The sequence below is a fragment of the Myodes glareolus genome, chromosome 2 (genome assembly GCF_982192425.1).
Source record: "Myodes glareolus chromosome 2, mMyoGla1.1, whole genome shotgun sequence".
Classification (NCBI taxonomy): Eukaryota; Metazoa; Chordata; class Mammalia; order Rodentia; family Cricetidae; genus Myodes; species Myodes glareolus.
The window spans coordinates 80,217,794-80,239,454 of record NC_142027.1 but is presented as its reverse complement, the minus strand read 5'-3'; the positions used below and the strand labels follow the sequence as shown (position 1 = coordinate 80,239,454).

General features: G+C 50.3%; 1 protein-coding gene across 1 annotated transcript; it reads left to right on the top strand.

Annotated features, from left to right (window-relative positions):
* The first annotated feature begins 3,531 nt into the window (after positions 1-3,531).
* Dvl3 (dishevelled segment polarity protein 3) lies at positions 3,532-21,063 on the top strand. Its single transcript, XM_085685320.2, has 16 exons — positions 3,532-3,887; positions 8,974-9,043; positions 9,487-9,608; positions 9,730-9,839; positions 10,008-10,143; positions 10,305-10,398; positions 10,582-10,651; positions 11,413-11,552; positions 11,679-11,755; positions 11,862-11,929; positions 12,038-12,187; positions 12,644-12,775; positions 12,947-13,114; positions 17,953-18,168; positions 18,255-18,665; positions 19,445-21,063. Exons 1-16 carry the CDS (start codon positions 3,727-3,729, stop codon positions 19,474-19,476), a joined length of 2,157 nt encoding a protein of 718 aa, XP_085541446.1. The 5' UTR covers positions 3,532-3,726; the 3' UTR covers positions 19,477-21,063.
* The last annotated feature ends 598 nt before the right edge of the window (positions 21,064-21,661 follow it).

The window sequence follows — 21,661 nt, the reverse complement described above, 5'->3', positions numbered from 1 at the left end:
TCAGTCCCCATAATGGAAGGTGAGAAATGGCTCCTGAAGGTTGCTGGCTGCCACACTTGCGCAACTGCAGCGATGACAGAAACAGCCTAAAGTGGCTGTAAGGACTGAGGGCTGGGTAGGACGGGGATGCCTCGCTGCATTCTCAGCCTTACATCTGCTTGGCTTTTAATCAGGAGAAGTCAGTTTGATTTCATTTTTCCCCAAGCCTTGGTATACCTGTTTCTATTCTGTCTGGACATGCATAAATACCAATATATCAGATAATTAAACTCTGATATGTTGATAAATAAGTGGTTGAAATAATAGAGGCAAAAGGATACAAAGAGTCATTCTGGAAGGTCCAACATCTAATAAGAATTTCAGAGAGCAAGAATAAAGGTTAGTATAGTATCCATTCGAATGTTGACTTCTAGGTACTCCAAATGCCTGGCACAGTGTGTGAGAAAAGTTCTCCATGAAGCAAAGTCAATACATACCTCTACTCCCAGCTTATTGGACACTGAGCCAGAATGGTTTGAGCCCAGGAATAAAATATTGACTTGGGCAACACAGAGACCCAGAAATAAAAAGAATGCCCCAAAGCCTTCTAGAAAGAAGCCAAGTCTTGAAATGATACCAAATCAACCCCTTATTAATGAAAGTAGAAAACAAATGCCTGCAAAAATCTGGAGGGAAATTATTTTCAACTCTTTTTTTTCTTTAATTACTCTGCACGTGTGGAGTGCATGTGTGGAGATGCTGGGGAGCACACACGTGCCAGTGTGCTGTGGAAGTCAGGTTTGCAGGATTTAGTTCTTCCGCCGTGTGGATGCTGGGGATCAAACTCATGCTGTCTAGCATGGCCTGTGTGCTGAGCCGCTGTGCCAGTCCTCAGTCATATGTGAGACGGACAGCTTAAAAACAGTCTGGGCTTTAATGGTAGAAATCTTGCCTAGTTCACAATACCCTAAAGTGGGGTGGGGGCACAAGCCTGAGATCCTAGGCAGCACTTCCAGTTTAAGGCTACTCTGAGCTGCATGCATTCCCAGCCAAAGACACCCAGTCTTTGGGGGAAAAATTATATTTTTCATTCTTCATTCCAAAGAGACTTGTGAAAGGATGCAATAAGCTTTACTAAAACAGAAATAAAGTGTCCAAGAAACAACCAGATTGGAGGAGACGTAAAGGGAATTCTGGGGATATTGAAAAGTCGCCCGGTGACAGTTGACAGATGGAGTCAGCAAACAGTTCACCAGAGCAAAAGAAGAGAAAGTTCCAGAGACAAGCAAGCCTGGATTACCTAATAGATCAGACTGGATGAACAAAATGTCCTAAGAAACTACTGGGTTGCATACAAAGAATAAAAGTTAACCAAACCAAGTAGCAAAAAGGTGCTAAAGAAACAAGGAATACACGAGACTTAAAAGTATACGTTCACTGATAGTTAAAACACTTTAACTGCTAAGTATTAAGTACTATCTAGTTAGCAAGTATGATTTCAGTTTTAAGAAGTAAAAGGGGATGTCAATAGGCAATGTCTAGAATGTGTAAATTAAGAAGTAGACATGTAACATGCCTGTAACCCCAGCCACTCCAGAAGCAGAGGCAGAAGAGTAGAAAGTTCAAAGCCATCCTGAGCTTTTATTTCTAATACTGGGGCTGGAGAAATGGCTCAACTGTTAAGAGGCTTGCTGCATTTACAAAGGACCTGAGTTCAATTCCAAGCATCTACATCATCGGTGGGTGGCTCACAGCTTCCTGTAATTCTGACTCCAAGGGATTGACACCCTCTTCTGACCAACTCAGATACCTATAATGTGTGTACATACACATATATATAAATAGATATTACCAGGCTGTGGTGGCGCACACCTTTAATTCCAGCACTCCAAGAGGCAGAGGCAGGACAGTCTCTGAGTTTGAGGCCAGTCTGGTCTACAGAGAGAGACCCAGAACAGCCAGTGCTACACAGAGAAACCCTGTCTTGAAATTTTAAATAAATACATTGTAGCATGCTTTTTCAGACTGCCAGCCCCAAAATGATGACACAGAGACTCATTAGTTATAAATGCTGGGCTTTATCTTGTTCCACAAGCTTTTCTAACTTAGTTTAACCTGTTTCTATTCATCTACATTTTGCCTCAGGGCTTTTTACCTTTCTCTCATTCTGTATGTCCTGCTTCATGTCTGTCTGTCAGCTGCCTGCCTGAGTGGCCCTGGGTGTCTCCCTCTCCCTCATTCTCTCTTCTTATTCTTTCTGCCTGCTAGCACTGCCTGTCCCTGTACTACCAAGCTATTGGCCATTTATTTAGCTTTTTATTAGATCAATCAGAAGCCTTAGACAGGCAAAACAATACATCTTTACATTGTTAAAAGCAGCACAAACAAATGTAACACATCCTTCTATCCTTAAATGCAACATAAACATAACATCTTGCCTAGTTAAAGTAATATTCCACAATAATATTGAAAACAAGTTTTAATATTGCTTAGTTATGAATACTCATTACTTGGAGAAAAAAATAAAATGAAGGATAGGAACTTAAAACATGTTATATAACTGCTACTGATTATGTTCTTTTGCTTATAACCAAATGTTTGGTTATGATATAATGAGAAAGACTATAGAGGAAGATTGACATTAGATTATGAAGGGCCTTGTGTATCATGTTGAGGGCATTTGAAAGGTAATATGAAGAGGTTTCTGAGCAGAGGAGGTCCTGACATTTCAGGTGATAAAAATAGGTCCCAAAATGCAGACATGATAGCGCATGGTAATCTCAGAAGTCTGAGGCAGGAGGGTTGCCAGAAGTTTCAAAGCCACCCCTGGTATACATTGTTACAAATGTATACCATAGAGAAGCTGAGCCACAGACTGGATGTACCTAGTTCTGGTTTGACACCTACTGTCCCAATCATACACATGTATGTTTGTGCCCCCCTTTTCTCTTTATTCATATGGGTGGGGGTTATATTTCAAGACAGTTTCTCTGTGTAGCTTTGGCTGTCCTAGAACCGGGTTTGTAGCCCAATCTGGCCTCGAATTCAGAGATCCACCTGCCTCTCCTGAGTTCTGGGATTGAAGGCGTGCACCACCACACCTGCCCAATCCATTTCTCAAACTACTTGTGCATAGGCGCTGAAGTTAAAAGGATAAGAACTTGAACTTGCTCAGCCCACAAGGAGCTCAGTTTAGTCCTGTGACAGCAACGGTGTTGGCAGCAGAACCCAAAGATCTACACCGAAGTCACCCTCCTCTGGGGATCCAGTTAGGTCTGGATCCCCATCCTCTTCCGCAGAAGGTGGCACTTGTGTTCCACCCCTCCCCGGCTGCACGGGAGCCAGCAGACTGTTCCCTTGGGCCCACCCGATTGAGACTTCCATCTGCTGTGGCCTGAACCGGGAGCGCCCAGAACCGAGCGCCGCCCGGCGGGTGGGCGGGCAGTCGGCAGAGCAGCCAGCGCGGCTAGGCGTCTGGGCGGGGCGGGGCCGCGCTGGGCTCAGCCCAGAGTCGGGAGGGCCGAGGCCACCGGAAGAGTCGCGGTCGCCAGCCGAGCGCCGGGAGTAGGGAGCGGAAGCGGCGGCGGGCGGCGCTGGGACCCGGGAGCGGCCGGAGAACAAGGGAGCTGGCGCCCCGGCCGGCGGCTGAGCGGGGCTGAGCAGCGGGCCGCGCCGAGCGCCGCCGGAGAGAGAGGCCCGGCCCCGCTGCCCGAGCAGGCCGCGCGCCGCGGGGCCGAGGCCGGAGCCATGGGCGAGACCAAGATCATCTACCACCTGGACGGGCAGGAGACGCCGTACCTGGTGAAGCTGCCCCTGCCCGCCGAGCGCGTCACCTTGGCGGACTTTAAGGGCGTTCTGCAGAGGCCCAGCTATAAGTTCTTCTTCAAGTCTATGGACGACGATTTTGGGTGAGGATGGCCCCCGCCCCGCCTCCGGGGAGCCCCTGCCGCTCCGTGCTGGGGGCCAACGCAGCCAGTTCGGACTTCCCTCGCTGCACTGGTTTCTAGCCCCGCTTGCAGCAAGGGAGCGACTCGGTCACTTGGGACCCACTTGACTTTGAGGGACTCCCGATCACCTCTTGGAGGCCTTGCCCTCCCAGTCCAGTGGGACCCTAAACAATCGGTTCCTACCATTCAAGCCTCGACACTCCCCACGGATCAGCGGCCCCCGTAGACGTACATCCCTTCCACTCCAATCCAAAGTCCTCAGCCCTCCTTCCAGGTGCCACCTTTTAAGCATAGAGTTGGGGTATATTGACACCTAGCCTGCCTTCCCCATCCTTTGAGCTCTGCAACTCAGAGCCTTATTTGGAGTGTGCTGTATCTAAGGCCGCAGCCCGTGGGACTTTGAACTGGAGAAGGAGTTGGTGGGGGCTGGAGGGGGGGGGTCTGCCAGGCTGGATGCTGGACCTGATGTTTATTGAGCGTTCTCCCCTCTCTCCTCGGTCGATGGGGTGTTGCCTGACCCGGAGGAGGAGGAGTCCTCACTAACCAGGTGCTGGGGCCTTTTCTCTCCAGATGGTGATCCCAGAGGAGATGTTGCATAGGGCTTCAGAGCCTGGATGGGAAGGCCAGGGAGGGCCTGTTGGTGTTCTCTTGTCTTCCCCTCCCTACCCAGCTGCAGTTTAGAAGCAGGGACTGCCCCTTTAAGGGAGGTTGGAATGTTGGAGCCTGAGGGTTCTGTAGCAGCTGGCCTGAGAGGGGACACACACACATACACACATTCACTCACTCACACCCCTCTCTCAGGGCCTGAGGTTTGCCCACGTTAACTGGACAGTGGGCCTAGAGGTCATGGAGAAGGCACACACACCCCTCTCCCAGGGACTGAGGTTTGCCCATGTTAACTGGAAGTGGGCCTAGAGTCCATGGAGAAGACACAGACACACACACACACACACACACACACACACACACCACCCCACTTCTGGGCCATGCAGGCCTGAAGGTCCCTCTGATGCACTTGCCTGAGGCTGCACTGTGCTTGCAGCTGAGGCCCCAGAGCTGGGTGAGGGGAAGCATTCTTCTCCCCAGTGTTCATTAGTCTGGCTTCTCTCCCAAGGCCCGCCCTCCAGGCCCCAGGAGGCAAGCACCTTCTGTCTCCTGTCTGCCTTATTTGCCATCTTCTTCCTGGAACTCAGCATTTGATGAGCTCTTGAAGCATTGTGTGTGGCAGTGTTTTGTACAGTGGAGAGTAGATGGGACTGTGCCTGATTCCATTCTTGCCCGGGGATGAGGACTCCAGTGTGGTCACGATTGTCTTAAGTCTAGAGTAGGCAAACCTGGTCGAAAGATCTTTTCAGGATCTATCTGGGAGAGTTGGGGGATACTGGGTGGGCGTCTCAGCCTGCAAGTGAAATGAGAACAAGGCCTGAAGGAACTGGGATAATATTTCAGGGTATGCTGGGCCAGATGCCTGGAGAGATTAGAATAGCCCTGCATCTCCACCCCCCACTCGCCTCTGCCTCCCAAGCAGACCACCGTGGACTGCTTCCTGCCTTCCCAAGGTTGTGTGAGCAGAACTAACTACAATTCTAAAAGGCCTCACATTGCATCTGCTCGCTGCTCACAGAATATTTTGCTTTAAATCAACTGTCTGTCCACTCTTAGCTGACTAAACTAATACTGTGGTGTCAACTACAGGCCTGATTATCTGTTTTATTTATTTCTAAACCACATTATGAATAAATATTAAAGTACTGAACTAAGTAACATTTATCATGTGCTACCTGAAACCATCTTATATCCATCTGTGGTCCTTGAAGCACCTTTTGCAAAGTTATCAGGTGGCTGTTCTAGCAGGATTGAGAACAATGCTAAGAGTGAAGTGGATGTGATTAATTGGTTGGTTTACCTCCCCCCAACACACACACACACACCAAGGGTAAATGAGCGAAAGACCCTGTAGGGCTCTCCTATCACAGAGGACTAATAGTAGAGGACCCTGTTCACAGTTTATTTCATCTTTGATTTTACAAGCTCATCATATGCTCCTTACAGTCTGACAGTGATTTGATTCTTGGCGCATCTTTCATCCCTGACTCCTACCAGTCTCTGAAATAGGCACAAATATCCCCTCTGTGCAAATGAGGAAATGAGACTGCAAGAAGCCTAAATAGCTTCCCCGTGTCGCACAGGTAGTAAATGACAGGTTAGTTGGTACGGGGGTCACACTCCAAAAGCTATGGTCCTGATTCCACCACTGTAGGGGTGTGTGGGTGTGTGTGTGTGTGTGCATGTGTGTGTGTGTGTGTGTGTGTGTGTGTAGAAAGAGAGAGGGAGGGAGGGAAGGAGGTAGACATAATAGTGAAGAATACTATGTAGATGGCCATTTTATATATTTTCCCCTTTGAAAAAAATAGTAACCCTTGGCAAACTGGGAAAGGAACAGAGCACTCCAGCTAGCCTAGGCCAGTGACCCTGCTGATAAGAGAGAAAACATGTCAGGAGGAGGAAGTCTGCTATACCTTAGCCTCAAGAGGTTCAGACTGTGAGGCCTTAGGAGTCCCAGCTCCCATCTGGTCTCCAAAAATATTTGTCCAGCTCGGGGTAGACTTGGGAGAGGCCGTCAAGGCCCTTGCCTTGGTGAAGCCTGATAAGCAGGGCACTATAGCCCAGGACCCACATGATGGAAGGAAAAATCCAACTTCCACAAGTTGTCCTCTGACCTCCATACGCTTATACACCTGTACACACACACTAAAGAATAATAAAAATCTTGAAAAGAAAAGGGGGCTTACATGTAATGAGTGTGGATCTTACTAAAACTATAGAGTCAGTAGCTAGTCTGTATTATATTCTAAGAGTCTCGCTTACCAGGATGAGACAAAGGCTTAGATAAGTTAAACGACGTCTCTAAGCTGGGAGACCTACTAGGTAGGTGGCAGAATGGGTATCTGAGCCCCAGTGTTGTTTATCTGCCTCTAATCTGAGTCGAGAGAGACGCTGCTGTGGAGTCCTGACTTCCCAGCTCTACCACAAGGGTCCACTCGAAGGTTCCTCCCAAGCTGAAGTCCAGCTGCTCATTGTGAGTCAGCAGAGGCTTGTAGACTCGGTGGTGACCCCAGAAAGAGAAGAAACATCTGGAGGATGGAGTGATGGGGGACTCAGCCGAACTTTCCCACCACAAGGACCCAGAATCCATGCTGTGTGTCACGTGTACCCTTTTCTCTTGAGCCCAGGTTACCATGCAAGCCTGGGGAACCCAATGGCCCTACTGGCTGGTTGGTCTGGGCTGCTTTCTTAGGGTCACTGTGGGGTTAGCAATAATAGGGAGCTGGATGGAAGGGAGGCTGGCAGCCTTGGCTTGGGAGCTTCATTGTAAACTCAAGAATGTACCACAAGGAAACCGCTGTCCCAGTGACAGGGTCTAAACCTCATAGCTTCCTCCATAGTTGTATTCCCAGACCCCTAAGCACGTATCCTCCTCTAACCTGTGGTCACATTTGCCTCACTCTACCCCTGGGTGAGTGACAATGTGGTGATCCACTATTTTCTATTTTCATCTCTGGCCCCAAACCATAGTTGGTATCTAACTTCTGGCTCTCTCACATACCCAAGGCCAAGCTGCATACCGTGGCCACATTCTATGGTCTCTGGTGCTCCACGTTACTTCCCCCCAACCCCCATAACCCCTTACATCTGTCATCAAACTGGAAAAAAATGCGACATAGAGTGAAGAGAGAATTGAAGTCAGAAACAACCTGGGGTTCAATTTCAGTTCTAACGTCTCTTAGTATTGTAACTATAAATAATGTCAGTGTCTTTATTCATGAAATGAGAATTATATTGTCTACCTAAGAGGCTGGGGTAAAATTATGTATTTCTATATATACATATATATATTTTGGAGGCATGGTCTCTCTGTGTATCCCTAGCTGTCCTGGAACTGTCTTTGTAGACCAGGCTGGCCTTGAACTCAGAGAGCCATCTGCCTCTGCCTCTCAAATGCTGGGATTAAAGGTGTGTGCCATCATCCCCAGCGTTTATTTTAGTAAATTTATATGTTCTGAGTATAGCAGTAGAAGATATAATAGATAGAAATGCAGAGCCATGCAAACTGGGATTCAACTACTTGTTGCTAGTGTGTTTAGGTGGCTTGTTGAACCTAGGCTCAGTTTCCCACTTTTCTTCCCTATAGCATCATTGTGAGTGTGGATGAGACAGTGTGTGAGTACTTAGCATACTGCTGGGCCTGTTAGGCATACTCGATAAACCCAATTGTCACTGATAATTTTCTTCCTTTCTTCAGAGCAGGAGTGAGGGGTGAGGGTCCTCATGTATCCCAAGCTGGCCTCAGACTCACTCTAAAACTAAGGATGACCTTAAACTGATCCTCTTGCCTCCACCTCTCTAGTTCTGGATTAAAGGCATGCACAACCATGCGAGATGGACGAGCTACATCTTCAGCTTCCTTACTTCCTTATTCTTTGTTTATCTGTGACAGAATCCCATTCTGTTGCCGAGGCTCACCTCATAATCCTCCTGCCTCAGCCTCCCAGACATGTGCCACATGGATGCTGATGAATGCCTTCTCTCCTCGTTCCACTCCCTAATCTCCTTGCCCACAGCTCTCAGAGCTAAGTCAGGATTCCTAGCTGAGAAGAGAAGAACAGTAAGAAGTGTGCCTTTTCCCAGCTGATGGTCAGATGGGAAAGGAAGGTCATGCTGGGACTAGGACCAGCGCTCTGGAGGTGCTGAGGTGTGGCAAGGGGCCATTAGAATTGCCAGTCACCTGAGGGCTGAGTTGAGTTGATGTTCTAGCAAGACAGGTGGCCCAGAGCCTAGTGTGTGTTCCTGACTTCTGATCCTCCCCACAGCTCCTCCTCTGTTCTTCTTCCTGGAGGTGCTAAGGATATGTCTCTAGTCCCTCCTCACAGCTAACAGCCTTGTGTTGATGGCTTGATCTCCTACTTGGGGTGAAGGACAGCTCAGATTATGAGCACCCTCCATCCCGACATCAGAAAGTCTCTCTGACATCCCCCTTTCCCTGCAGAGTGGTGAAGGAGGAGATCTCGGATGACAATGCCAAGCTACCCTGCTTCAATGGCCGCGTGGTGTCCTGGGTAAGGAGCCGTCAGCCTCTAGCTGTATCCCCGTGCTGGCTGGAGGGAGGAAAGGCTTAGCTAAGATTGCATTTAGGGATTTTATGCCTTTGTATCTGAATCTACCTTTAGTTTTCTAATAATTTCTTAATCTAGAGTCTTCGGCCTTTAATAAAATTGCGAGAATAGCAGAGGGAGGAACAGGAGCACATGGTGGAGACTCAGAGGTCTCCTGTGTCCGTCCAGACACCCGTTGCCAGCTGGCGTCTCTGTCGTTTGTGCTGTGCCCCGACCCTGCTGCAGTCTCCCATGCCTGCCAGCCCTTCCCCCTCATGCTCGTGGCCAACTGCCCTTGCATGGGCCTGTCTTCTCGGTCTCACTCCCTTCAGCCTTTGATGCCGTGCTAGCAGCAGCATCTTGCTTTGGCTTGGCAACCTTGTGACCACTCATTTCCTTCTTGGCAGCTGGTATCCGCCGAGGGCTCTCACCCAGAGCCAGCCCCCTTCTGTGCTGACAACCCGGCAGAGCTGCCGCCTTCAATAGAGCGCACAGGAGGCATTGGGGACTCTCGACCCCCATCCTTTCAGTAAGTGTGACTTTAAGGAGGGAATGACCCACGGAGAAGGGGCGTCTCAGCTCAGCCCAGGGCTGGGTAAGGGAGCCCCCCAGCCTCTTCTCTTCTCCACCAAGTCCTCCCTCCCCTTTAGCCCTCATGCTAGTGGAGGCAGCCAGGAAAACCTGGACAATGACACGGAGACTGACTCCTTGGTGTCTGCCCAACGGGAGCGGCCCCGACGGAGGGATGGCCCAGAACATGGTGTGTATCCCTCACTTCCAGCCCTTTCCCGCAGATTTCAGCTAGCTCCTTGCCCCTTTATCCTATTTCCTGAGCTTTGGATATGCCTGGCCCCTGTCCTGCCCGCCACAAATCCCTTCTTCCCTACATTGGGCCTTGCATGGCCTCAGCTGCCTACTTCCCTTGCAGCAACCCGGCTCAATGGAACTGCAAAGGGGGAGCGGCGGCGGGAGCCGGGCGGCTATGACAGTTCATCCACCCTTATGAGCAGTGAGCTGGAGACTACCAGCTTCTTTGACTCAGATGAGGATGACTCCACCAGCAGGTGGGGCTTGCCTGTCATAGGTACTGGGATGGGAGTGAGGAGGGCAAGTGACCCATGAGGAGGCCAGAATCCTGCTGATGCTTCACCTCTGGGAGGGATGTGGGCGTTGTGTTGGGGCCAGGATGGGCCAGCCTGGTGGGGAACGACTTTGGGCCCCACAGGTTCAGCAGCTCCACAGAGCAGAGCAGTGCCTCGCGCCTGATGAGGAGACACAAGCGGCGGCGGCGGAAGCAGAAGGTCTCCCGGATTGAACGGGTATGGGCTCTTCGGTGTTCAGGATGAGCAGGGCAGATTATGAGTCCTTCCCAGGCAGGACTACAGCTCTTTCTTCCTCGAAGCCCTTCTGTTTGGTTCGGTGATTGGAATCTTAGGGGTAAGGGTGGTGGGCTGAGGAGGACGCCCACCCTGCCTGCTGCTCACAGCCACTGTCTCTTCCAGTCCTCGTCCTTCAGCAGTATCACAGACTCCACCATGTCCCTCAATATCATCACAGTTACTCTCAACATGGGTGAGTCTGCTGGGACGGCGTAAGGGGTTCCTGGGAAATACAGCACACATTTTCTGGGGCTTGGGGTGGGATCTCAGTGGCAGAGTACAAGATCCTGGGTTCCATATCAAAAACAGGAAGAATTATATATGTTCCCTATTCTCGTGTTGTTTTTATAAATACTGGCATGCAATGTAATCATTTTAGTATTTCATAGTCAGGGCTTCAACAGATAACCAGAGAACTGTGGTACCATGAGAGACTTCCGGGGGAGGTGATTTCTGAGGACGAGCCCTATCCCTCATCCTTCCTTGCTCTCTGACTTCTGACTCTTTAGACAACAGCTGGTGCCTGATGGCTCAGCAGGTGGGCCTGCCACCAAGCCAGAGTCCAGTCCCCAGAACCCACATGGTAGAAGGAGAAAACTGACTCTCACAAGTTGTCCTCTGACCTGCTCACACACGCACAAATACAAATGAGTGCAAAATAAATAGATAAAAATGTAATAAAAGAGTTTAAAGGCAGTTAAATATGACAGAAAGAGCTTGGGTCTGAGTTTAACTCCTGCCACCTACTGGCTCAGGAAGGACACATAGGTCTTGCTGATCTGTAAAAGTAAGTCCAGAGTCCCTGCCTTATAACCTAGGAAAATTGAAAGCGTGTTTAAGTGCGTACTGCACAGTAATATTTACATGGTTAGTATGTCAGTCAGGACCTCTCTCTGCCCTGTACTAATGGGTAGGGGCCCTGCCTGGCTCAAGGTGTTAAATTATTCCCTGCAGAAAAGTATAACTTTTTGGGCATCTCCATTGTGGGCCAAAGCAACGAGCGAGGTGATGGAGGCATCTACATTGGCTCCATCATGAAAGGCGGGGCTGTGGCGGCCGACGGACGCATTGAGCCAGGAGATATGCTGTTACAGGTATCAGTGTCTACCTGGGTGGTAGGATAGTGAGAAGTCCCCGCTGTCTGGAGGAAGACCCTCAACCAGCTCCCCCGTCCATCACCTGGGCTCCCCTGTTATCTCACTCCCTGCCCTCTTTCTCAGGTAAATGAGATCAACTTTGAGAACATGAGCAATGACGATGCAGTCCGAGTACTTCGGGAGATCGTACACAAACCCGGGTATGAATGGGATGGCATTCTGGGGAAGATGGGGAAGGCATTTCTGGAAGGAGGCTTGGTCTGGCCTTCATACCTCCTGCCTTTACTAGGACAACCTTGTTTTCAGGCCCATCACTCTGACTGTAGCCAAGTGCTGGGACCCAAGTCCACGTGGCTGCTTCACATTACCCCGGAGTAAGTAGACCAGGGATTCAGCCCAAAGTTGGTGCTGGCATACGTCAACTCTGTCCCTCCTCTCTTGAGGGGGGATGGGCAGCCTGCGACTCCTTGTCCTTCTTGCAGGTGAGCCCATCCGGCCCATTGACCCTGCAGCCTGGGTCTCTCACACTGCAGCCATGACGGGCACCTTCCCTGCCTATGGCATGAGCCCCTCCCTGAGCACCATCACCTCCACCAGCTCCTCTATCACCAGCTCCATCCCTGACACAGAACGTGAGTACTCAAGCCTGCCCTGAGGGCCCTGCAGACAAGGTGTGAGGACTGGTGAGCCGTGTGCACCACAGAGGGCCTGTGAGAGTCTCCTCACCTCACACCTGTGAGGTCCAGACACTTCACAGCGCAGCCCTCCCCAGTGGGCACTTAGAACTACACTGGACACTGTTTGCTTCCTCACGCACGGTGAGCGCCCACAGAACCTCAGTTTACTCTCATACAGTGGGACTTCCAGTATATACTTCACCAGGTTCTTGTGGTGTTTAACAAGAGGGTCTCAGTAGAACGCTATTACTGTGTGGCATGAAGTAAGCACTCATTCTTATTGTCATAAATGTACATCTGCACTGTGCTAAGTACCTTCATGAAATTATTCTGAGTGGGAGAGTGGGAACGCCACTCTCGTCTTCCTAACTCCACGATGACTCTGCCTCACTACTCCGCCTCTCCCCCTAGGCCTAGATGACTTCCACCTCTCCATCCACAGTGACATGGCAGCCATCGTAAAAGCCATGGCCTCCCCCGAATCAGGGTTGGAGGTTCGAGACCGCATGTGGCTCAAGATTACCATTCCCAATGCTTTCATTGGTGAGAGAACCTTACAGGAAGATGAAGGGAAGGGTAGGGAGTCATGGAGCAGGGCAGGGATGAGGGGACCCACCAGCTCCCTTGGGCTACTCCTTGAGCTGTTAATTGCCCCAGCTTCACAGCTTCTGTGAAGCCAGAGGAACCCAAATCAACTGGCTGCCTTATCCCCAGGCTCAGATGTGGTGGACTGGCTGTACCACAATGTGGAAGGATTCACAGACCGGCGAGAGGCCCGCAAGTACGCCAGCAACCTGCTGAAAGCCGGTTTCATCCGCCATACTGTCAACAAAATCACGTTCTCCGAGCAGTGCTACTACATCTTTGGTGACCTCTGTGGCAGTACGTGCCTCCCCACCACCTTTGCTTCTTGCCTTTTTTTAGAGACAGGGCCTTGCTCTATATATTAACTGATCTAATACCTGCTGTGTAGCCAGCTTGACTTCGAACTTGCAGAAATCCTGCCTCAACCTCCTGAGTGCATGCCACCACCATACGCAGATTCCCCCCACCTTCTTGTCTCCTGGATAGGAGTAAGGGTGCGATAGGGTGTGATATCATGGGAGTTAGGGTGTGGTGTGATGGAGTGAGGGTGTGGTATGATGGAGTGAGGGTGTGGTGTGATGGAGTGAGGGTGTGATGGAGCGAGGGTGTGGTGTGATGGAGCGAGGGTATGATGTGATGGAGCGAGGGTGTGGTATGATGGAGTGAGGGTGTGGTGTGATGGAGTGAGGGTGTGGTGTGATGGAGTGAGGGTGTGATGGAGCAAGGGTGTGGTGTGATGGAGCGAGGGTATGATGTGATGGAGCGAGGGTGTGGTGTGATGGAGTGAGGGTGTGGTGTGATGGAGTGAGGGTGTGGTGTGATGGAGTGAGGGTGTGATGGAGCAAGGGTGTGGTGTGATGGAGCGAGGGTGTGGTGTGATGGAGCGAGGGTGTGGTGTGATGGAGCGAGGGTGTGGTGTGATGGAGCGAGGGTGTGGTGTGATGGAGCGAGGGTGTGGTGTGATGGAGCGAGGGTGTGGTGTGATGGAGTGAGGGTGTGATGTGATGGAGTGAGGGTGTGGTGTGATGGAGCGAGGGTGTGGTGTGATGGAGTGAGGGTGTGGTGTGATGGAGTGAGGGTGTGGTGTGATGAAGTGAGGGTGTGGTGTGATGGAGTGAGGGTGTGATGGAGAGAGGGTGTGATGGAGAGAGGGTGTGATGGAGAGAGGGTGTGATGGAGTGAGGGTGTGATGGAGTGAGGGTGTGGTGTGATGGAGAGAGAGTGTGATGGAGTGAGGGTGTGATGGAGTGAAGGTGTGGTGTGATGGAGAGAGGGTGTGATGGAGTGAGGGTGTGATGGAGAGAGGGTGTGGTGTGATGGAGAGAGGGTGTGATGGAGTGAGGGTGTGGTGTGATGGAGTGAGGGTATGGTGTGATGGAGCAAAGGTGTGGTGTGATGGAGAGAGGGTGTGATGGAGTGAGGGTGTGGTGTGATGGAGTGAGGGTATGGTGTGATGGAGCAAAGGTGTGGTGTGATGGAGAGAGGGTGTGATGGAGTGAGGGTATGGTGTGATGGAGTGAGGGTATGGTGTGATGGAGCGAGGGTGTGGTGTGATGGAGAGAGGGTGTGATGGAGTGAGGGTGTGGTGTGATGGAGAGAGGGTGTGATGGAGTGAGGGTGTGGTGTGATGGCAGTAAAGGATATGATATGGTAGCTGACTCCAGGAAATCTAGGTAGGCTTAATAGAGCTGGGGTCTGGTACAAAGCTTGACGGCCCTGTGATATCAGCAGCCCAGCCTAGCTCTTCTTTGTTCTTCCATCTCTCTGTTGAACCTCAGATTCTCTAAGTGCTGTTCTGTGCCTGACATGGAACCAGTAGTTTCAGAAGTGTCGTCCTTCCATCCACTTAGTCTTCACCTCCCGGTTGGGGAGGGGCATGGGTACTGTCCATGCTAGCAAATGAGGAAATTGATTTACTGGTGTGAATAGTCTACCCTAGGTCACAGAATTAGAAATGAAGTAGCTAGGCTTTGGATCCAGGTCTTCCAGCTGTAGTTCCCACTGTTCTGGGTACTTGCTCTGGGTACATACCACATGCTCAAGGTACGTGATGCTCCAGAAACATTGTTCAGCAAGTCTAAACAGAGTGCCCGCCCTTGACTGTGCATCAACATATACTACTGGGTCAGGATATGGATTGGCCAGGGAGCCCTGTCTTTCTAAGAACCCAGGAGGTGAACCATACCATGGAATGAAGCTGGAGAAATTGTCAGTCAGGTTGCAGAGGACTTTGCAAGCTGCACTAAGGGATTTAAATTTGATCCTGAGAGGGCCTTTGAGAATAGTTAACCAAATAGCCTATGGAGACCCTTCCTTTTCGGTAGCCTCTAGATGACCTCAGACAGACACCTCTGTTCACACCAGCAGCTAAGCCACAGCCCCAGCGCCAGAAGACACCTCTGCCCAAAAGAGCTTTCCCATACCTGTGGTGCTGGCTGGCACCCCGTGGCTAACTCAGAATGCTTCTGGGACTAGAGTGGCCCATATTACAAAACACCATCCCTTCATGGATGGTAGGGTTCCTGGCCCTCAGCAGCTCTTACAGAGTCATGGTGGACTTTGGACTGTGGGAGTTCTGGGTTCAAATGTCACCCCTTACTGTGAACATCAGTAGGTGCTCCAACTCCTAAGTCAGAGGTGGAGGAAGGAAGTAGAACCTAGGTCATAGGGAAGTCTCAAACATAGCATAAAGTATGTAAACTGCTTAGAACAGGAACAGTGTGTGACCCACCAGAAGTGCTCTGGAAAAGCTGCCTACTATTCATATATTTAATTGATTATAAGGTGCACTTTTGATTTCCACATCCCATTATCTGAAATTGGACACTGCTTATTATTGATATTGTTAGCAGACATCAGTCCAGGGCCCCAGACCTCTGGGGACATACAAAGCTTCCAAGACAGCTAAGGCAGTTTTGCTCAAAAGATATTTTCTTACTGGGCCCAACTGGGTCCTTCACCTAGGCCAGCCAAGGTTCAGCTCAGGATGTGCATAGCAGAAAAGCCTTTTGCTTCGCAGAGGTCACAGTCTGCTGAGCTGGGAATGTTGTAGGCTAAAGAGGAACTTTGTGCTAGCCCTGAAGTATACTGTTGGTCCCCAGGACAGCAGCCTACAGGCTAAAGACATCAACAGCTGTATGTATTTGACCCAGTGGTTTGTATACAGACCACTGGCTTCCTTCTTTGCCTGCATGCTGCCACTGACCCCTGGACAAGTTAGTGGCTTGGCTGGCAGGCTCCATAAACAGTTTGAGAGCCCCATACCCTGCCTTCTTCCTGCAAAGCTGGCTGGATCACCTTGGGCCTTGGAAGAAGATCTAATGGTATAGATGGCCTCTGTAAGGCAATTATAGCTTTCTTAGAATTCATGTGCCTTGAGCAGAGTGTGACCTAGGAGGGTAATCAGTCCTGGTAGCCCCTTAGAAACTCCCTTCAGGGAAGTTCTAGCTCTTGTGAGGACAGCTTACCTTTAGGAAGTACACAAGTTCAAGGATGGAAGAAAGTTAGGAAATAGTGGTGCCAGCTCTGGCTGCATGCAGGGTGGGAGTTCTTTCTGGCCCCTCCTATGCCATCCCCACTCTCCACAACAGTACCAGGAAAATGTGATCAAGGCAAGAGCCTTCTACAAAGGAGGCCCTAAAAAGACATTGTGTTCACTTAGAAGACTACCACCTCCTTTTTCTCTTTTCACTTACCCCCTCCACCTACTGTATATTGGGTTGGTTGAACCTCCCAGTCCTACTGGAATGACACAGGTGCACACATCCCACCCAGCCCATTCTGGACTCCTCCTCCTCTTTTGAGACAGGACCTTACTACATAGCTCTCTAGCCATCCTGGAACTTACTGTGTAGACCAAGCTAGTCTTGAAGTCTCAGAAATCTGCTCCCTCTGCCTTCTGAGTGTTGGGATTAAAGGAGTGGGCTACCACACCCACCTCATTCTGAACTTTTATTTTTAAGAATTATATTTATTGTGTGTGTGTGTGTATGTGTGTGTATGTGTGTGTGTGTGTGTGTGTGAATCTTTGGCCTGCATGTGTGTCTGTGCACCATATGCATGCAATGCCCAAGAAGGCCATGCGTCTGTGTACCATCTGTACATCTGTACCATGCACTGGATCCCTGGAACTGTAGTTACTGATGGTTGTGACCCGCCATCTGAACCCAGATCTGCCAGAGCAGCCAGTGCTCTTCACTGCTGAGCCTTCTTTCCAGCCTCATCCTGGACTTCTAATAATAAGTTATTATTTGTCTTGGAGGAAAACATTCACCTTAGTTTTCCAGTTTTCCCAGACACCCCCCCTCTATTTACCTGAGACGGTGAGTGTATGAGCAGCTCTCTGCTTCCTTTCTATCTGCAGCTTAGGTTAACTCAGGCTGCTCATTTAACCTCTCTGCACTTCTGTCTCCTCGCCTAGAGAAGTGACCATTACCCTTTTGTGAGTTGTTGGGTAGTGTTACTTTGTGTTTTGTTTTTGTTTTGTGTGCATTGGTGTTTTGCCTGCAAGAGGGTACTGGGTACCCCAGAACTCAAGTTACAGACAGTTGTGAGCTGCCATGTGGGTGCTGGGAATTGAACCTGAGTCCTCTGGAAAAGCAGCCAGTGCTCTTAACCACTGAGCCATCGCTCCAGCCCCATGTGTAGTGTGCTCGTGAATCACGGTGCTACCATACCTGGGGGCTTCTAGCACTTCAGCCTTCCACATTCCCTGACTTCACTTCCCTCTCAACAGAAGAGAAAACGGCAAGAGAGATGAGAGTGGGTGGGTGGGTGGGGTCATTTTTGTTTGTTTTATTTCTGCTTTGTTTTTGTTTCATTTTGGAGTTCATATTTTTCAGTTGTTTGAGAGGTCTGATAGTGGAGCCTAGGCTGGCTTCAAACTTACCATGTAACCCAGGTTGGGCTTGAATTCATAATCGGGTCTCTTACCTCAGCCTTTCTGGAACTTAACATTGTGTATTAAATGTGGGGGTTGGCTGTAGAGCTATTGGGAGTGGCCAAAGAGGTCTGCAGGCCTCCCATTGTGTCCATAAATACAACACTGTTGCCTGCACTCCGTCCTTGGCTGGAGACCTCCTGATTGTGGGCGTGGGACACAAAACAGACCAGTTTACCGAGTCCTCTTCCCACAGATATGGCCAACCTGTCACTTCACGACCATGATGGCTCCAGCGGTGCCTCTGACCAGGACACACTAGCTCCTTTGCCGCACCCAGGGGCTGCTCCTTGGCCTATGGCTTTCCCTTACCAGTACCCACCACCTCCGCATCCCTACAATCCACACCCAGGCTTCCCAGAACTAGGCTACAGCTACGGTGGCGGCAGCGCCAGCAGTCAGCACAGTGAAGGTAAGTCAGAGAACCAGCCAGAAGGAAGCTGCAGGGAACCCTGGCCACCTCTGTGCTTCCATCCTGGCCCTATTTGATCCCTACAGGCAGTCGAAGCAGTGGCTCCAACCGAAGTGGCAGCGACCGGCGCAAGGAGAAGGACCCAAAAGCTGGGGACTCCAAATCAGGTGGTAGTGGCAGTGAATCAGACCATACTACACGCAGCAGTCTGCGAGGGCCGCGGGAACGGGCACCAAGCGAGCGCTCAGGCCCAGCAGCCAGTGAGCACAGCCACCGCAGCCACCACTCACTGACCAGCAGCCTGCGCAGCCACCACACGCACCCCAGCTATGGCCCGCCCGGAGTGCCTCCTCTTTACGGTCCCCCGATGCTTATGATGACCCCGCCGCCTGCAGCCATGGGGCCCCCAGGAGCGCCTCCAGGCCGTGACCTGGCCTCGGTGCCCCCGGAACTGACAGCCAGCAGACAGTCCTTCCGCATGGCAATGGGAAACCCCAGTGAGTTTTTTGTGGATGTGATGTGATCAGGGCCCCTCTCGCTCCCATCCCCCTGAGCCGGCTGCATCCCTCTCTCCATCAGTCGGTCTTTTTTTACTTTGGTACCTAAAAGGGAAATAAACGGAACTAACTGCTACTGCTTGCTGGTAGCAGCAAGGATGAGGGGTCTCTACTCATCCATGCTACAGCCCCTAACCTGCCTCTGGCCCAGCTGGTGCCTCTGCCCACTAACCAACACCCATTCCACCCATTTCGGGCTTCCCAGGACTTTTTATGTCCCCGGCTCTGCACTGCTGGTCTTTCTTCCCGATGCTCCTCTCTCACATTTAGGAGCTGAGCCCAGTGGTGTCACACCCTTATGGCCACCTTTGCTCCCTGCCCCCTCCCTGGAACCCTTTTCCCCATCTCCTCAAGCATGTGTGAAGAGATCTTGATTTTACCCCACCATACTGACACCAGAAGAAAATGGTCTTTCCCTTCCTGCCCTGCCCACTGCTTCAGTCCTTCACCCTACAGCTGTGGCCACCTCTAGTAGGCATCCATGCCGTCTGTCCCTGCTTGAACCCAGCCCCAATCAGAAGCCCTGAGAGCTCCCCTCAGATGCCAGGGCCACTGGTGGCTTCCAAGGACTATCTCTGCTGGGCCTGGACCCCTATCCATGCCTTCCCTGTGTGCTAGTTCCTTCAGATCTAACCCTACTAACCAACATCATCAAATTTCTAGGCCTGAAACATTTTTTCTTCTTTTTCTTCCTTCAAATTTCCCTGGGCCTGGAGCAGCTAAGAATTTCGGGCTGTTTGACTTTCTGTGAGCCCCCAGGAAAGGGAGGCCCAGCCTCCAAGGAGACCAGGAACTCTGCTTCAGCAGCCCCTTGGGGCTTCCCAAGGATGTCCAGCCCTCACACCCACACTACAAGGTCACTAGGCTTCTGGGAAGGACCTCAGCTTCACCCAGCATAACACCTCTGTTCCTTCCAGAGGGAAGTAGAGAAATTTTCTCCCACCCCTTTCACACAGACACACACACACACACACACACACACACACACAGGTGTGCCTATGCAAGTTTACATAAGCCTCAGGGCTGGACCCTGCCCAGAGGGCTGGACCCTTTCTCCAAGTCATCTTCTAGATAGTGGGGCTGGTCCCTAACTGCCCTCTCCCCTTTCTGCTTGCCCTCAAGCCTCCCGCACATGTTCCTGAGAACTTGGTACTTGGATAAAGCCCCAAAGCTAGGGCTCAACAGGTAACAAACAGGTCGTCTCTACTTCCCTCCTGCCCCTGAATCCTGTACAGCCTGCCCTGTCTCATCTTCACCATGAAATCTGAAAGCAGAGCCAGGAAACACAGGCCAGTTGAAGGACTACTAGTAGTCCCAGAGGACTACTGGGACTTCCAGACAGTTCCAGTTATTTTTAAAATTGTTTTCCACCTTAAATCACAATTTTCTCTTTAAAACTCTGCTATAAACTCTGTTGACTTACCCAGACTCGTATTTTCAGGGCAAAGGTGTCAGAGCTGGGGATGTAGCTCTGTAGTAGAGTGCTTGCCTAGCATGCCCTGGGGTTCAGTCCCCAAAAAATGCCTCCCTCTGTCAGGATGTCCTTAGCCCATGTTTGGGGGCAAACTGAGGCAGGGATATTTTGACATTCATTTAACAAATATTTCCGAGGATTTTAATGAACAAAGGGCTATGTTAGAAGCATAACTCGGTCTCACCAGTCTTCAGTACCCTTGACTCTGCCACGTCCTATTCTCTTGAGAACCCTCCACGGTGCTCCTGCATTGGATGCCAGTGTTTCCATTATCCCATCTTTGGCTCACTTCTCTTTCTTCCCCAAAACGTCTCATCCATTCTCTTTTCAATTGCTGTTGATGTGCTGGCCATTTCTAAATATGTATTCCCAGCCCCAGCTTCCCCCACTCTTCAGATCTCTTTATTACTCACTGGGCATCTCCATAGGCATGTCCATATGTCCCTAGCCAAGTATTATTCCTCTTGAATTCCTGCCCTGGTGACCTTCATCACAGTCTACTGAGGCCCACCAGCCAGATACATTTACGGGCTTAATTCCATCTTCCAACGTGGCATTAGTCAGCATATCACACCCTTCCACTCTGACACTCTTCCTCAAGTTTCTTTCCTCCTTAATTTACAGAGCACGGGATTTGGAGTCAGGTTGGTTTGGGCTTAAATTCCAGCTCTACCATTTTCGGCTGTGTAATAGTTATTTAACCTCTCTGGAGCCTCAGTCCTCCTGTATGTAAAATGACAATAATAATACCTACCTCACAGGGTTGTTGTGAGGATTTAAATTAGATATTGTACGAAAAGTGCCTAGCACAGTGCCTGGCACACAATAGAGTAGGTGCTCAATAAATGGTAGCTATTATTATTATTATCCTTACAAATTTTTTCTAAACTGGCAAACATTTAGGGTAAGATGGGAAGATCTCAGCTTTTGCAGAGATACACGAAGCCATTAGTGGTGCTTCAAGGATTGGAAGTATCAGTTTTGATCACTGAATAATGTTCTAAAGTGACAATCTTTTGAGAAATGTCAGGTCTTCATCCTGCTCTGCCCAGGATTCTGGAGGGAGGTTTCTAGCAATAGTAAGGTTAGCAACCAGATTTGCCCAGCCCTCCATCCTCTTCCTTCCTGCCTTAGCAGTCATGGGGCTGCTCAGGCAATAAGACGTCTCTGCCTACTGAGAGAAGAACCAAATTTTCTTGATTTGGCAAGAACCGGGTAGGCTGTTTGTGTCCAGGATCGGCTCCACCTCATTCTCTCAGTTTGGATGTCATGGGAGACAGAGTTTCTTAATGCACTACTAAATTGGGGTGGATATGAGATAGGGTCTTACGTAGCCCTGACTGTCCTTGAAACTCCCTCTGTAGACCAGGTTGGCCTCAAACTCCTGCCTCTGCCTCCCGAGCGCTGCAATTAAAGGAGTACATCACGAGCACACACAGTCACGGGTTTCAGCTGAGAAAAA